The 17,323-nt window shown below is 38.2% G+C and overlaps 1 protein-coding gene across 1 annotated transcript; it reads left to right on the top strand.

Moving 5' to 3' along the window:
• Nucleotides 1-325: 325 nt before the first annotated feature.
• Nucleotides 326-15,463, top strand: LOC139952985 (short transient receptor potential channel 7-like). Its single transcript, XM_071952343.1, has 14 exons — nt 326-784; nt 1,111-1,235; nt 2,855-2,962; nt 3,363-3,647; nt 3,938-4,045; nt 5,121-5,308; nt 6,414-6,541; nt 7,897-8,036; nt 8,445-9,013; nt 9,503-9,698; nt 10,438-10,617; nt 11,091-11,129; nt 11,312-11,433; nt 12,628-15,463. Exons 1-14 carry the CDS (start codon nt 460-462, stop codon nt 14,267-14,269), a joined length of 4,155 nt encoding a protein of 1,384 aa, XP_071808444.1. The 5' UTR covers nt 326-459; the 3' UTR covers nt 14,270-15,463.
• The last annotated feature ends 1,860 nt before the right edge of the window (nt 15,464-17,323 follow it).

The following is a 17,323-nucleotide window of genomic DNA, read 5'->3' as shown; positions in this document are numbered from 1 at the left end:
CTAACAAGCATGCACTGAATGTATTTGACTGAATGTTTTGTCACCAGACTGAAAATGTTAACGAAATAAAGCGTTCACAGGTTTTTGTTTCTTTGGATTTCTAGACGTTACTTCATTCCAAACCGTTAATTTGTTTTTCTCCACCGCGGTCGGATGCACCCTTTTTAATTCTCACGGAACCGTGAAATTTTTTTAATACAAAAAACATGACCTTGGCGCACTCTGCGAGGTATTTACCTAAATCGAGGTCTGAACTCGATCGTACCTGTACGTATTATTACAACAAAACACAACACAACATCAACTTTTAACACAGAAAGCAACTGCAGTTCATGGACGAAAATAAAATAATAAAGTTGTTTGAGTGTTTTCACGTAAACAATGCAGGAAGTTATTCGTTTCGCCTTGTGACATGATCAGGATATTATACAGGAAACTTTTTGAGGGGTTCGAAACAAAATGGATGACGATGAACAGGCCATCGAACTGTTAGACAGGAATAACGGGGTTATTGAGAACGGTATACCGACCGATGACGTGTACGCCGAGCGCACCGTACCCGCCCAGTCTGTACCGTCTCCCGACGCGGAGACCTACCTAAGAGAGAAGGGCGAACGCGGTGAAGAAGCACGATACGATGCCATTAGCAAACTGGCCGGTACGGGGAACGGGCTGAAGCTTCAAGATTTGTTGACTGAATGGAAGGAACATGGCTGGTTACGGGATTGGAGAAACGAAGAGGATTTGACGCTTTATGCTGACGCCATCACCGATGGATATATAGGCAAGTGTCAAATTTATTTTTTTAATTTTAGTAACTTTGACACAATAATAGGATTTGAGGCATTGCATGGTGAGGTATCAATATATATTTGGTTTGCGGTCGACCGTGTAGTTCGCAAAATAAAAGGAAAACCACGCAAATTCGAGGAATATTTGTGTGGTTGATTGTATTCTACCTTAAACAAATCTTTGTAACCATATGGAATTTATAACAAACAGTTTCAATCACATTTCTAAGACCAACTCGCCCGATCCAAGGCAACGTGTCCCTATAATAAGTCAAGTCTCTAAAACTAAACATCGTTCATGTCTCATGTTTTTTTGCAGATGTAATAAACGTGCTTCTCATGTTCCACATACCCCTCGGTGACGCATTGATACGTGCAATAGACGTGGGGTTTGACGAAGCAGTCACGGTGATATGTCATTATCTCCAAGAACCGGACCAAGAGGTATTCAGGTTTAAAACATTACCCAATTCAATTCAATTCAATTCAATATTGGTTTTATTTTCATATAAAAAAACAAGACCAAATAAAAAGTCATAGACTAATGGCATTTGGTTAACAAAAAATTACATCAAAAATATATGTACAAGTTTACATGATAAAACAATAATATTAAAAATATTACTAGAGTTAAACAGACAAACATGAATTGGGAAAACAGCTATACACATGAGGGGGGATTTGTGGACACAAAATAAAAACAAAACCAGGCCTGATACTTCACGGAGGCAAGGAAGGGCGATTGCCTCCGTGCTCCCTGGTCATTGCCTTGGTGCCCTTGAAATGCTCCAGTAGAAATGTACTATTTCCTCATTTATAATAGGGTGCCCTTTACCAAGGAGAAAATGCCTTCTTTGGTGTCCCATTTTCGTTTCAAAAGGTGGTCCCGTTTTTGAGATTGGCCGAAATTCCGGATCGTGTCCACGCACGAAGAATAATCAATCATAGGAATTCACTAAAACTGAGAGGCATTACCCGATAGAGCTTCTCTGATTCAAATCTTGGGGCATAAAAACATATCTTTTTACATACTTCAAAGTGAAATATTTCTCAAAATGCTTTATATGCATAGCTATCGAAAGCTGCTGCTGTAGGCTTCCAACCAAAGTTATTAATTGTCATTAATGGTAAGAGAGATTACCTATACGATTACCTTCTTCAACTACGAAATAAAAATGGTGTACAATTAGAGACAAATGATACAATAACAACAAATAATTTGGCGTGTCATGGACGAGCGGTTAAGTGCAATGGATTCGAACTTTGGTGTTTCTGATCAGCAGTGTGTGGGTTCGAGAGTCGTGACACCTGTGTCCTTAAGCAAGACACTTAACCATGATACTTCGTCCTTCGGATGGGATTTAAAGCCGTTGGTCCCGTGTGTTGTGTACCGCACGTAAAAGAACCCAGTGCACTTATCGAAAAGAGAAGGGAGTTCGCCCTGGTGTTTCTGGTCTGATTGGCTGCATAGTGCGCCACAGCACCTTGTAAAACATTACATGGTGCTATGTATAAACAAAAGTAGCCTAGGTCTCTTAAAGGCAGTGGACACTATTGGTAATTACTCAATTTTTTTTTAAGCATAAACCTTTCTCGGTGACGAGTAATGGGGAGAGGTTGATGGTATAAAACATTGTGAGAAATGGCTCCCTCTGAAGTGAAGTAGTTTTCGAGAAAGATGTAGTTTTCCAAGAATTTGATTTCGAGACCTCAAATTTAGAATTTGAGGTCTCGGAATCAAGCATATGAAAGCACACACCTTCGTGTGACAAGGGTGTTTTTCTCTTTCATTATTATCTCGCAACTTCGATGATCGATTGAGCTCAAAGTTTCACAGGTTAGTTATTTAATGCATATGTTGGAGTACAGCAAGTGAGAAGACTGGTCTTTGACAATTACCAACAGTGTCCACTGCCTTTAATTCAAACGTAGTAACATTATACCTTGCAGGAAAATACTGTATGCTAAAGCACCGAGTGACGGATATAAGCGCTGTTATAAGAAGTTACTCTTAAAAAGATTTATAACGACTTACTTTTATTTACCTATGTTTGCTCCTGAAGGATATACGAGAATCCATCCTGACCGATAGTTGTGATAATGATGATTTTCATCCAGCAATTACACCTTTGGTTCTGGCAGCTCAGCGTAACAACTTTGACGCTGTTAAGGTAGGACATGTATAAACTTCAGTTAAATAAAAGGCAAAACAATTTCATATTTCTCAGATTAAAATATTTCAGTGAGAAATTACCTCTTTTTCAAAGTTTCTCACAATGTTTTATAGTCAGCATCTCTCTGTTGCCCGTTATTTATTCTAATATAAATTCTGAGTACAGATTTAACCTTAAGTTTCTTAATAGTCTCAGCTCAATTTGGGCATTTTTCCGATTTGTTCGACTCCGATCATGTCCCAGAACACCCATGTTGCTTAAGTCAGAATCAATATTAGATCAATTTGAGCAATTGGGAAAACAACTCGTCTCGATCACGCTGATACTCAACCACCTGCTTCATATATTTTAGTATACATATCTCAGCTAATTGGTACCTATATGTATCCATTCCCAGTTACTGGTCGGACTCGGTGACAAGCTTGACGAGCCGAACATCGCACGGGGCGATGTGACCTTAACCCAAGCCGTATCCACCCTCCACATCTACCGCGCCCTCTCCCAGCCCGCCTACGTCTTGGCCACCCAGGTGGACGTCTTTGGCCACGCCTTCGAGATGGGCAAGAAACTCCGCACTCTGAGTGTGATGTGGGAGGACTTCGGCGCCGAGTATGAGGAGATGGCGAGAGGCATTGAAGTGTTTGCCGGTGAGATGCTGGGAGAGTCCAGTTCGACCGAAGAGGTAATTATAATGAGACAGGTGTAGTCTCTCCTGACGATGACTAGAGCGAACTAGTGCGCTCTTAACACGATAGTTTCGTTTTCATCACAAATCTGTTTGTATTGATATACCTTTTTCGATGTGGTACACGTTATTCTTTGACATGTAATAGCTAAGGTCTCCTGTAAGTATTCACATATAGGGCCTATATATTACACTGCTCTGTATGGACATTAGGCATATGCCTACCCAAATACATAAATTTTTCTTCATTTTTACTGTGGAATTTTAACACAAATTAATATTTTCAGATTCTTGCGCTGTTTCGCTACCACAACACGGATAAGTACCGGAATGTTGAAGGCAAACAACATCCATTGGCTAAGCTGTTCGAGGCAATTAACTACAAACAGAAAGAGGTATTGCACCTTGGGGTTTTGACTATTAATAATTAAAAAATGTGGACACTGTTGATAATTGTCAAAGACCAGTCTTCTCTTTTGCTGTAGCTCAACATTATGCATAAAATAATAAACCTGTGAAAATTTGAATTCAATTGGTCGTCGAAGTTGCGAGATAATAATGAAAGAAAAACACCATTGTCACACGAAGTTGTGTGCTTTCATAATTATTATGCTTGATTTCGAGACCTCAAATTTTAAATTTTGAAATCTCGAAATCAAATTCTTAAAAAGTTACTTCTTTCTCGCTCGCAATGTTTTATACTATCAACCTCTCCCAATTACTTGTAATAGTAAGGTTTTATGCTAATAAATATTTTGAGTAATTACCAATAGTGTCCACTGCGTTTAAATGCTTGACTGATGCTTGAACATTATTTTATATTCTTCTTTTATCTTCTCTACTGGTTCCATTCATTCATAATGGTTGGTTTATCAACGCATTTGAAAATAGCGGCATCAGCCGAATTGTATTAAAGTAAATACAGTTTTTTAAATTTTATAATTATAAAGCAAAATCACAATGGAAAAACAACAGATATATATACACGTATATTTGGTTTTAGTATTACACCAGAAGCCTCATGCAAATATTTATTTTTTATCAAAATGACACATTTTATTTCCTCTTGTAATTACACCAAACGGATGCTCATAATGTATATTGCGTTCAGATATTTCTTTTATAGCCTAATACCTTTTCCATCTTCATCTGTTAATTACTAAGACGTCATTAATCTGGCTTGTCTTTCTTTTGTTTCATCCCGTCAACTCTCCGCACATGGCCTAATTTCATAAAGCTGTTATTGCAAAAAATACCGCTTGAAAAAAAAAATAATAATAATAATTTTCAATTTATTGAGTCGGCACCAGCCACAACATACAAGCTATAATGTAATTATTTTGGGCTAGTGGCCTGATTTTGCTAAGCAATACTATTATGTGTTAAGCGAGTTTTTTTTTGTGCTTACATGCTTTACGAAATTGAGCCAAGTTCATAGCCCATCCTCGTTCCCATTATTGTTCTTTTCAGTTCATAGCTCATCCTCATTCCCAGAAGGCTATCATTGCGCAGTTCTACCAGAACCTTCTGAGCTGGAACGAGAAGGGTGTCCTTCATCAAATCCTGCTCGCACTTTTAGTCATTCTGGGGTATCCTATCATCTGCATGCTCTACATAGTCTTCCCGTTCCCAAAGGTTGTGAAGTTCACCAGACTGCCGTGAGTGTGACACGTTAGGCCAAAAAAACCCCCAAAACATTGATCGTCCCCTCCCTCATCCTTGTTTGAGGCCGCATACTTTGTTTTTTACTTTCTTTTTTTTCAGACAAATTCTCTGTGTATTTCTCATTAAACTTAGCCTACTAATCTTTTAAGAACTTGTAATTACATATAAAGTAAGTTGTGACTTTAAACTGAAGAATTGGTGGCCAATTTGAATAAACATGCTTGTCAGCCACCTTTGGAAGAAATAAAATGTAAAAAAATCAAAATGCCCTCATCCTCCTCTTTAAAAAAAAACCCGAACTCAACTGGTATTTCTTTTTATTACCTGGCCTTAGCTATACACACTTTCTCACAATGGTAGACATTTGCCTTATAATATGAAAAAAAACCGGTTTGATGTATGATCGGCCCCCGGGCCACAGAAATGTAAACATCAAGTTTAAACCTTTCCAAGGGCATTAATATAATGCATTTTTATCCCTTTTATAGACATTTTCACTTGTAATGATATGTAATGGGACTATTCACAATGTAAACTTACAATACACCAAAAGGTAAACTTTTGACTTCGTTCAAAAAACTGTGCCATCATTGTTACGGTTCAATTCAGTAGGCCTATACTAAAAAGTCACGTTGAGGTTTAGGATGGACACATTTACTAGGGTAGGCCTATTACTTTGTGTAGATTTGTATATTTGCACCCAAATTAAACATTGCAGTTTTACCTAAATAAGGCTAATTAACTCTTCTTGTTTTGAGGCCAACTGTAAAAAAAGTATTATTCTTTTGCAACTTCAATGACCAATTGAGCCCAATTTTTCACAGTTTTTGTTTGGATGCACCAAGTGGGAATACTGGTCTTTGACAATGATTACCAGTTGGTGTCCGGGGTGGATTTCACAAAGAGTTAAGACTAGTCTTATCTTGAATTTGGTTGTGGTGCCCATTAGGACTTTTAATATCTCCTAAGACTAGTCCAAAAAGACTAGTCCTACATTAGGACATTATTCCCAACTCTTTGTGAAATCGACCCCGTGCCTTTACACTGACCATTACCAAGAGTTCTGATAAACAGAATTCTGATCTTTCTTTCTGACAGGTACGTAATGATGTTGATGAAGGCAGGGTCTGGCTTCACCTTTTTGGTGTTTGTCATCGCAGCTAGCGTCATAGATAACCCGGCAACAATAGACACCCTCCATTGGCTCATACTTATTTGGATTATAGGTAAGTGATATATCCAACCCGTTTTGGGACTTCGATATTGGCTGGCTGGTAATTTAAGATTTTGCATAGCTGAATGTCAAACTCCTCGCTATATGGCCAAAGTTGTTTCTTGAAAGTTTGTGTGGCAGGATATTGCTGTCCACGGAGATTCTGTCCTGCTTATGGCGAACTGTGCATACTTTTTTTGTCGATAGCGCCCTCTTTATAATCTTCTCCTTCAGCTCATACTAATTTCCCGTGATAGGGGACAGATTTTCCTGTGACACCTGTTCGAATATACTTTTAACCGCGCATTACTCTAGTGATTAAGTGGTGCTAGCAAAAAATGCCATTATTTAGACCAGCACATGACGTGCATGCACCACGTTACTCCACGGTTAAACCAACATACTCATGCCTCCCAAAACGCGCGCGTACAAAAGTATTTTGGAAGTAGGCCTAGTCTTTATTACAATCCAATTAATTAGAGCAGGTGTCCTAGGGAAATCTGCGTCCTCTTGGAGACTCAGTACCTCACTTGGTGTTGTGCGCCCTCAAGTGTTGATGTGGCTTACAACACTGTCGTAACTTGTTGTGCGCGACGTTTGATCTCTTCGTTTTGGCATGGAGGAAGAGGTTTTGGTGAGTCCCTAGCACTCTGAACAATTCCTTGTTCGTGTTTATCAACAATGTAATGTTCTGTTGTGTGCTACTTTTGTGCAGTTCACGCCTGCGATGATTGTATGAAATGTACGATTGTATACCGAGCTGTGTACACAAAAAATCATCATGCCTACAGGAGGTCCAGATTCTGTAGCTAAAATGTGACGACAAAACAAAAAACATAATAGTCAGGCCCCAAAACATTGGTCATGCCAATTTTAGAAGCGAAGTTAGGTCTAGGATCGTCATGACATCAAGGGGATGGGGTCTGGGGCCAGCTAATAAAAGCAAGGGCCTGTGATTGTTTTTTTAATTCTTGATGCTCTGTTGTGCAATATGTAGTAAACTTATTAGTTATGAAATTTATAGTTGCGGTACCCGCTGCTTAAACATAGGATTCGAATTGCCTCTAGTTACCGGGCAATCTTGAAAGTCTAGTTGGTAAGACACTGCTCTAGAATTGCAAGGGTCATGGGTTCGAATCCCACTCGAGTAATGCCTTTGATATTTTTTCACAGGGTTTGGGGAAGTACTGAGTTTACAGCCTGACAGGGCTAACACACATCGGTGTATGGGTAAAAACTAAAATTAAAAATGATTTTTATTGGTTTACTCTCTAATAAATTGATGCATTTTTCTAATGTTTCCCCATATTTTTATAAACGATTGTTTGTTTTTCTCTGTTTCTCCTGCCCATCTCCCCCATCCCCAAGGTTTAATGTGGATGCATATCAAGATCATAATGAAACAAGGAAGAGCGAGTTACATATCGGACAGTTCCAATATCCATGAGGCAGTTATCATAATACTTTATCTCACAGTGTTCTTCCTACAGTGGAGTGGGAGATTTGATGTAAGCTTCCACATTCTGTGATCTTTTTTCCTTTCCACAACGTTTTCCCTTTCCACATTCTGTTTTCCCTTTCCACATTCTGTAATGTTTTTCCTTTCCACATTCTGTAATGTTTTCCCTTTCCACATTCTGTAATGCTTTCCCTTTCCATATTCTGTAAGTTTCCCTTTCAGATTCTGTAATATTATTCCCTTTCCACATTCTGTGGCAGTCGGTTTTCTATTTCCACAATCTCTGGCAGGAAAAACTGTTGAACTACCCCCATCATCCTCACTAAAAACTGAGATGGAGCAGAATGCATTTCAAGAAAGTTAGCTTTAAGTTTTGAAAAACCCCTATGAGATAAAGTTTTGAAATCACTCTTAGATATTTGTTGCACATATAAATTTTGTGTGATTTTCCTTTCAGCTGGTGCAGTTTGTTCGGCCACAAGTTTATAATCGCTCTACCCGTGATGATACAACATTTGCAGAAAACGTACCGAACTCCGATGTCCAAAGCCATGTAACTTCAGTCCTTAAGGGTCTTCAGGGAAGACTGAACAGAACGATCATAGAGGGCGTGTCTGGGATCATTGCTAACACGCTCTCTCACTGTCACCAAGTTGGTTCCACGAGCAAAGTTGTTGACTCGGGTGCAGCATCTGTCCTACCACCTGCACTTCAAGAATATTTGGAGTACGACGCGTACCAGCCGACGCTGGTGGCCGAGGCGTTGTTCGGGGTGACCATAACAGTATCATTCCTCCGCCTTTTGAACTTGCTTCTAGTCAGCGAATCCGTGGGTCCGCTGCGCATCTCCCTCGGAGCGATGACTGGAGACATCTTAAAATTCCTTGTAATCTTCCTGGCTATTTGGTTCGCTTTCGGAATCGGTCTTTATCGGAACTTCTACTCGGCTGGACAATCGACAATGCGGGCATGCGCTGGGGAAGGGAGCGAACCTGCTGATTGTCAGACACTGGTTGGTTTTTCGTCGTAAGTACAAAAGTTTTTATTCTTGTTCAGCTTAAGGCTGTTGCTATCGGCTGCTATGATGTTGAAGAATAAGCCTCTAAGTCAGCTATACCTCTTCCAAGCCCATCAATTTGAACACTGCCATCTCCCATATACCCAGTTTCTGGGTACGATTAGGGATGTAAATCATTTCTAATTATAGCTCCATTAGGAAAGTTGCTTCAATAATACATCCCATTTGACTGGCAACTCACATCTGTCATCTGCATGTAATTCCTTTTCCGAAGGGTGTACTACAAAGCAGTAGTGATGCTTACTATCCTAGCCAATTTAAAAAAATGCTCATCCAGTAAACTTATTGACCCAAATACTTTAACGTTAACACACCCAGGCAGTAAAAAGGATGCATACTTTCTAAGTTTTTAGGGCCAAACTCAAAAATTTGTTAAAAGAGCTTTTGAGAAGTTAATTTTTAATTGATCAGGTATCTCCCCTGGAATTTTCCTGCAGATTTATTGGTGGCATGCACGATTTGTACTGGTCGCTGTTCGGCATGATAGGTACAAATATCCTCGTGCTTCCTGCAAAACAGTCTGTTGCCGAGACCGCAGGCACCGCCCTCTATGTCTGCTATCACATTGTCGCGGTACTCGTCCTACTAAACGCCCTCATTGGTATGCTGTCAAACACGTACAATATAGTGGAGGTAAGAATCAGAGAGGAGTTTTCTCATAGAGATGCAGCCTTTTCACTTCAAGGCAGTGGACACTATTGGTAATTACTCAAAATAATTGTTAGCATAAAAACTTGCATGGTAACGAGCAATGAAGAGCTGTTGATAGTATAAAACATTGTGAGAAACGACTCTCTCTGAAGTAACATAGCTTTTGAGAAAGAGGTAATTTCTCACTCAAATAATTAAAGGCTTATTGTGCATCTGAAAGCATACAAAGTTGTGAAACTAAGATGTTTTTTCTTTCATTAATTTCTTGCAACTTCGATGACCAATTGAGCCCAAATGTTCACAGGTGTGTTATTTAAAGAGGGAGCCGTTAATTACTTTCAATTTGTCGTCGAAATTGCGAGATAATAATGAAGGAAGAAACACCCTTGTCACACAAAGTTATGTGCTTTCAGCTGCTTGATTTTGAGACCTCACATTCTAAATCTGAGGTCTCAAAATCAAATTTGTTGAAAATTACGTCTTTTCAAAAACCACATTACTTCAGAGGGCGCCGTTTCTCGCAATGTTTAATACTATCAACCTCTCCCCATTACTCGTAACCAAGTAAAGTTTCATGCTCATAGTTATTTTGAGTACTTACCAATAGTGTCATCTGCCTTTAAAAATAAACGCATTACACCATGGCTTGTCAAAATTAAAAACTTGTCATTTTGATTACGTAAAGCTAAGTCACAATTCATGTTTTTTTTAATGCCTACAGGAAGATGCTGACACTGAGTGGAAATTTCATCGCGCTGCCGTTTGGGCGACTTATCTACGCCCAGTGGGTACTCTCCCACCACCCTTCAACCTTATCCCATCCACCAAGAGTATCTACAGGCTGCTTCAGTACACCATTGCGCAGTGGGTGCCGAGCTTCAAGCGAGAAGTTGTCTGCCAGGTAAGTTTAGTAGTATATTTTTATAACAGTTTAATAATCCATACAAGACTGGTTCCTATTTCGAATAGATTAACAGCATAGAGCTACATTGTTATTTATCTTTTGTAATAACAGGAAGAGGTAATTGGGGGTTATTAAAGTTCAAGGCACAAGCTTGTACGTTGGCCGATCCCAGTACCTTTGGTTCAGGTGCTCTATCAAAGTGAATTTTCCCTACTGACTAATTAATCCTACATGAGAGTGTAGGGTCAAAGCGATGGAAGTCTTGACGCGGGCTCATCAAAAGACACAGTTTTTAGGCCTCAGCGATGACTTTAAACTGTGTTGCCCGTCAAAATTTCCACCGCGGGACTGACTATAAATCGGCCTTAAAACAGATTAACATAAAACAGAGGTATTGAAATCTTGCAACCAGCAAATTTCTTTGAGAACAATTAAACTCTAACAAGTTCTTTTTTATGTATTCACTCTAGAGGGAGATTTACAACGAAAAGGAGATGGATGATTACATGGTGAGTGGTTATTGTATTTTCTGTGAGATAATGACCAAAAGATTACACCTTGCACAAAGCACAGTGCACTTCATGCGCCTATAGTGCCCGTGTTCTTCTTTTCATGCGCTTTGAGCACCTTATTACGCGCAATATAAATTTTCCTTATTTGTTACATCTTGATTATTTTCTGACAACCCTAGAGAGTCATGAAGCTGGTCAGTAGTCGTTACATCCAGGGTAACCTCTCGACAGAATCTCAAGCGTTGGAAGGTGTAAGGCCGAGGGATCTCAACGCACTCAGAAATGACATTCTGGCATTCAGGTAAACTAACATTCTAATTGGTTGGTAATGGGTTGTTGGTATGGGCTACAATCTGACAAATTAGTTCGATGGTTCTAATATTGACCTAAATATATGTTGTCGTGGTCGAGAGGAAGTGTCCTGGCTAAGCCGAAGTGTCGTGGCCGAGCCGTGAAGAGCACCAAATTCAAACTTTGGTGTTTCTGATTAGCAGAGGGTGGGTTTGAAACCCTAGCCATGACACTTGTGCCCTTAAGCAAGACACTTAACCATTGCTTCGTGCTTCGGATGGGACGTTAAGCCGTTGGTCCCATGTGTTGTATAATGCATGTAAAAGAACCCAGGGGTCGATTTCACAAAGAGTTAAGACTAGTCTTATCTTGAATAAGGACGAGTTACTTGTTCTAAACTTAGGACTAGCTATACGTTTTTGATATCTCCAAGGACTAGTCCCAACTCTTCGTGAAATCCACCCCAGTGCACTTATTGAAAAGAGAAGGGGTTCTCCGCGGGTTCTCCCCGGTGTTGCAGGAAAATACTTAATGTTAAAGCACCTTGTGCATCACTGAGTGACAAATATGAGTGCTATAATATGAGAAACCACTGTTATTACTATTATGATGGAATCTGGCACCATTGATAATGACATGATCATTTCTCTGTAGTCTACTTGGCATGACACAGCTCTAGAATTGCATAGGTCGTAGGTTTGAATCCCACCCGAGTAATATGCAGTGATTTTGGTTCACAGAGCACAGAAAAGTACTGAGTATAGTGCTAACACACATCGATGTATATGGGTTAAACCAAAAAGAATACTCTGTGTCACCGATTTCACATCTATTATACTACTAATAATAATAATAATAGTAATATCAAAGGTTTATACAGCGCACATATCTACCACCAAGTTTTCAAGGCGCTTAGTAGGCTTTTACATTTATACATACAGAAAGAGGTTATTTCAAGTTATGAATTTTGAGACCCAGATATGTGGCACCTTATAAGGGTTTACAAGGTGCTAGGGCGCTTTTAGTAGCCACAGCCAAAAAAAAAGAGATTAGCTTTAGACAAGGCTTTTCACATGAACAAGACTGCAAAGGAATGCTGCACTTCCTTAAGCCGACCTTTTCCCTATTAATCGCCAGTTATCTTTTTCTTGTCTGTCTCTTTGCCACTTTCTTTTGGTCATGTGAGTTTGTCTTATTTCTTCAGATTCTTTGTACAGGACCGTTTAGGAAACATGAACACCACCCTCGGAGTTTCAAATGAGAAGTCTGGAAATATCAAACAGAAAGTGGAAGATCTCGATCCTCTCTGCGAAAAGGCTTCGGAGCTTGTCACGCAGTCTGGAGCTCTTACTGAACACATCGGAGAGCTCAACGACAAAACTGATAACTTGAACGTGAGGCAGGAGACGGAGATCTCCTGGAGGGAGCAAGAGTATCTCCAGAAGACCAAGACGATCGAAGAGCTAAGGGAGGAGAATGAGCAGTTAAAGCGAGACCTCTCGAGGGAAATTATGGATTCCGCTGAGAAGACAAAGACACTGAACAAGGTTAGAGAAGACTTTGGGCAGTTGGAGGTAACCCTCTCAAGGGAGAGAAATGAATCTCTTGAGAAGACGAACACAATAGAAGAACTAAGAGCCCAGATTGAAGATTTAGAGAGAAACCTTTCGATGGAAGTAATGCATTCCAGTGTAAAGACACAGTTAATAGACAAACTCCGAAGTGACAACGAACGGTTGGAGGAAGGTCTGTCAGCAGAAAGAAATGATTCTATCAGTAAGACCAATGAGATTCAAGAACTACTTGCAAATGTGAAGAAGTTGGAGAGTGATATCTCGAGGGAGGTCTTGAGAGCCAGTGAACAAGAACATATGGTAGACAAACTCCGAGACGATAATGAACGGTTGGAACACAGCCTTTTAGCAGAGAGGAATGATTGCGCTGATAAGGCGAAGACGATAGAAGGACTTCAAGCCAAGATTGACGGAATGATGGATTCCTCTGGAGACAGCGAGACGATAGAACAACTCCGGGCAGAGATTGAACGGTTGGAGGTCAACCTTATTTGGGAAAGGGCCGACTCTGTTGATAAAAAAAAGATTATAGATAGACTTCAGGGTGACTTGGATCAGGTACGAGAAGATCTGTCGACAGAGAGAACAGACTCCATTGCGAAAGCAAAGAAACTTGATGTCCTAACAGATGAAATCGAGAAGTTAGAAGGGCTACATGCAGTCAACACCAATGAAACTGCTCAAAAGCAAGGCAGGATAGACCAGCTTCAGAAAGAGATTGACAGTTTAAAAGGAAGTCTTTCTGACAGACGTAAAGACGCTTCTGAGAAGGATAAAAAGATGAAGGAACTCCGAGTCGCCAATGCCCGTTTGGAAGGCAGTCTCTCAGCAACAAGGACCAACTCAGTTGAGAGGACTCACACTATAGACAGACTCGAAGGTGAAATAAGGAGATTAGAAAGCAGTCTGTCGAGGAAAATTATTGAAGCCGTCCAAAAGAACCACACTTTAGAACAGCTCAAAGCTGAAAGCACGCGTGTAGAAGGCATGCTCTCAAGGAAAATTTTGAGTTGTACCCAGAAGGATGCTACAATAGATGAACTCAAAGCAGAAAAGAATCGGCTGACGAGCAAGCTCTCCTCGGAAGTTAAAGATTCTGCGGGGAAGGCCAAGACAATTGAGGAGCTCAAAGTCGAGATGAAGCGGCTGAAGAACAGATTTTCGATGGAAATGCAGGAGAGGGATAAGCTGGAAGCCAGTCTGAGTGGCACTATTAAGAGACTCCAAGATGAAGCTTCCAGGATGTCTTCATCAGGGACTGAAAGGAGATAAAGTTGAGCCAACTTCTTGTGATTTTAACCATTTCTGGGCCATGATGTCTTCAATATATGGTTGAAAAGGCTTATACCTTGTGATTTCATCAAAAATCAGGCAAAGTTGAGACAATTGTGATTTTTTCAAAAATTAGGCAATAATGGAGATAAATTGTGATTTTATCCAAAATTTGAAAAGAAATTTGAAAAAAGCAAGGGGTTGGCCTAAGCCTTGTGATTTTATTGTAAATCAGACACTAAAAATGAAGAAAATTGCAACGCTTAAGCCTTATGATTTTGTCAAACATAAGGCAAAAATGAAAATGACTGCAAGGCTTGTGATTTTATCAAAAGTGAGGGAAAAGTGATGGAAGTTGCAAAGCTTAAGCCTTATGATATAACAAAATTCGGATAAATTGAAAAAATTGCAAGGGTTCATTTTTCGATTAAATTCATAAGCCTTATGAATTTAATAAAAAAATCAGGCAAAAATAAGAAAATTGCAAGCCTATAGCCTTATGATTTCATCAAAAATCAGGCAAAAATGAAGAATATTGCAAGGCTATAGCCTTAGGAATTTATCAAAAATTCAGGCAAAAATGAAAAAAAATTGCAAGGCTTAAACCTAAAAAAATCAGGCAAAAAACAGAGAATATTGCAAGACTATAGCCTTACGATTTCATCAAAAATCAGGCAAAAATGAAGACTATTGCAAGGCTAAAGCCTTATGATTTCATCAAAAATCAGTCACAAATGAAGAAAATTGCAAGGCCATAGCCTTATGATTTTATGAACAAGTCAGTCAAAAATTAAGAAAATTGCAAGGCTTATGATTTTATGAAAAAATCAGCCAAAAATGAAGAAAATTGCAAGGCTATAATAGCCTTATGATTTCATCAAAATTGAAGAAAATTGCAAGGCTATAGCCTTATGATTTTATGAAAAAATCAGTCAAAAATGAAGAAAATTGCAAGGCTATAGCCTTATGAATTTATAAAACATTCAGGCAAAAATGAAATAAAATTGCAAGGCTTAAACCTTGTGATTTTATCAAACAATCAGGCAAAACACAGAATGCTGCAAGGCTATAGCCTTATAATTTTATCAAAAAGTCTGGCAAAAATGAAGGGTATGCAGTCAATTTTAACCCAAAAACGGGCAAAAATGAAAAAAATGGCAAGGCTATATAAAGCCTTATGATTTCATCAAAAATGAAGAAAATTGCAAGGCTATAGCCTTATGATTTTATGAACAAGTCAGTCAAAAATGAAGAAAATTGCAAGGCTATAGCCTTATGATTTTATGAAAAAATCAGTCAAAAATGAAGAAAATTGCAAGGCTATAGCCTTATGATTTCATCAAAAATCAGTCACAATTGAAGAAAATTGCAAGGCTATAGCCTTATGATTTTATGAACAAATCAGTCAAAAATGAAGAAAATTGCAAGGCTATTATAAGCCTAATGATTTTATGAAAAAAAATCAGTCAAAAATGAAGAAAGTTGCAAGGCTATAGCCTTATGATTTCATCAAAAATCAGTCAAAAATGAAGAAAATTGCAAGGCTATATCCTTATGATTTCATCAAAAATCAGTCAAAAATGAAGAAAATTGCAAGGCTATTATAAGCCTAATGATTTTATGAAAAAAAATCAGTCAAAAATGAAGAAAGTTGCAAGGCTATAGCCTTATGATTTTATGAAAAAATCAGTCAAAAATGAAGAAAATTGCAAGGCTATAGCCTTATGATTTCATCAAAAATGAAGAAAATCAGTCAAAATTGAAGAAAATTGCAAGGCTATAGCCTTATGATTTCATAAAAAATCAGTCAAAAATGAAGAAAATTGCAAGGCTATATAGCCTTATGATTTTATGAACAAATCAGTCAAAAATGAAGAAAATTGCAAGGCTATAGCCTTATGATTTTATGAAAAAAATCAGTCAAAATTGAAGAAAGTTGCCTTATGATTTCATAAAAAATCAGTCAAAAATGAAGAAAATTGCAAGGCTATATAGCCTTATGATTTCATCAAAAATCAGTCAAAATTGAAGAAAATTGCAAGGCTATAGCCTTATGATTTTATGAACAAATCAGTCAAAAATGAAGAAAATTGCAAGGCTATTATAAGCCTAATGATTTTATGAAAAAAATCAGTCAAAAATTAAGAAAGTTGCAAGGCTACATCCTTATGATTTCATCAAAAATCAGTCAAAAATTAAGAAAACTGCAAGCCTTATGATTTCATCAAAAATCAGGCAAAAATGAAGAAAATTGCAAGGCTATATCCTTATGATTTCATCAAAAATCAGTCAAAAATGAAGAAAATTGCAAGCCTATAGCCTTATGATTTCATCAAAAATCAGGCAAAAATGAAGAATATTGCAAGGCTATAGCCTTAGGAATTTATCAAAAATTCAGGCAAAAATGAAAAAAAATTGCAAGGCTTAAACCTAAAAAAATCAGGCAAAAAACAGAGAATATTGCAAGACTATAGCCTTACGATTTCATCAAAAATCAAGCAAAAATGAAGACTATTGCAAGGCTAAAGCCTTATGATTTCATCAAAAATCAGTCACAAATGAAGAAAATTGCAAGGCCATAGCCTTATGATTTTATGAACAAGTCAGTCAAAAATTAAGAAAATTGCAAGGCTTATGATTTTATGAAAAAATCAGCCAAAAATGAAGAAAATTGCAAGGCTATAAGCCTTATGATTTTATTAAAAAATCAGTCAAAAATGAAGAAAATTGCAAGGCTATAGCCTTATGATTTCATCAAAAATGAAGAAAATTGCAAGGCTATAGCCTTATGATTTCATCAAAAATGAAGAAAATTGCAAGGCTATAGCCTTATGATTTTATAAAAAAAATCAGTCAAAATTGAAGAAAGTTGCAAGGCTATAGCCTTATGATTTCATAAAAAATCAGTCAAAAATGAAGAAAATTGCAAGGCTATAGCCTTATGATTTCATCAAAAATCAGTCAAAATTGAAGAAAATTGCAAGGCTATAGCCTTATGATTTTATGAACAAATCAGTCAAAAATGAAGAAAATTGCAAGGCTATTATAAGCCTA

The sequence above is a fragment of the Asterias amurensis genome, chromosome 21, assembly GCF_032118995.1.
Source record: "Asterias amurensis chromosome 21, ASM3211899v1".
In the NCBI taxonomy this organism is placed as follows: Eukaryota; Metazoa; Echinodermata; class Asteroidea; order Forcipulatida; family Asteriidae; genus Asterias; species Asterias amurensis.
The sequence above is the reverse complement of the archived record's forward strand: the minus strand, read 5'-3'. Positions and strand labels throughout refer to the sequence as shown.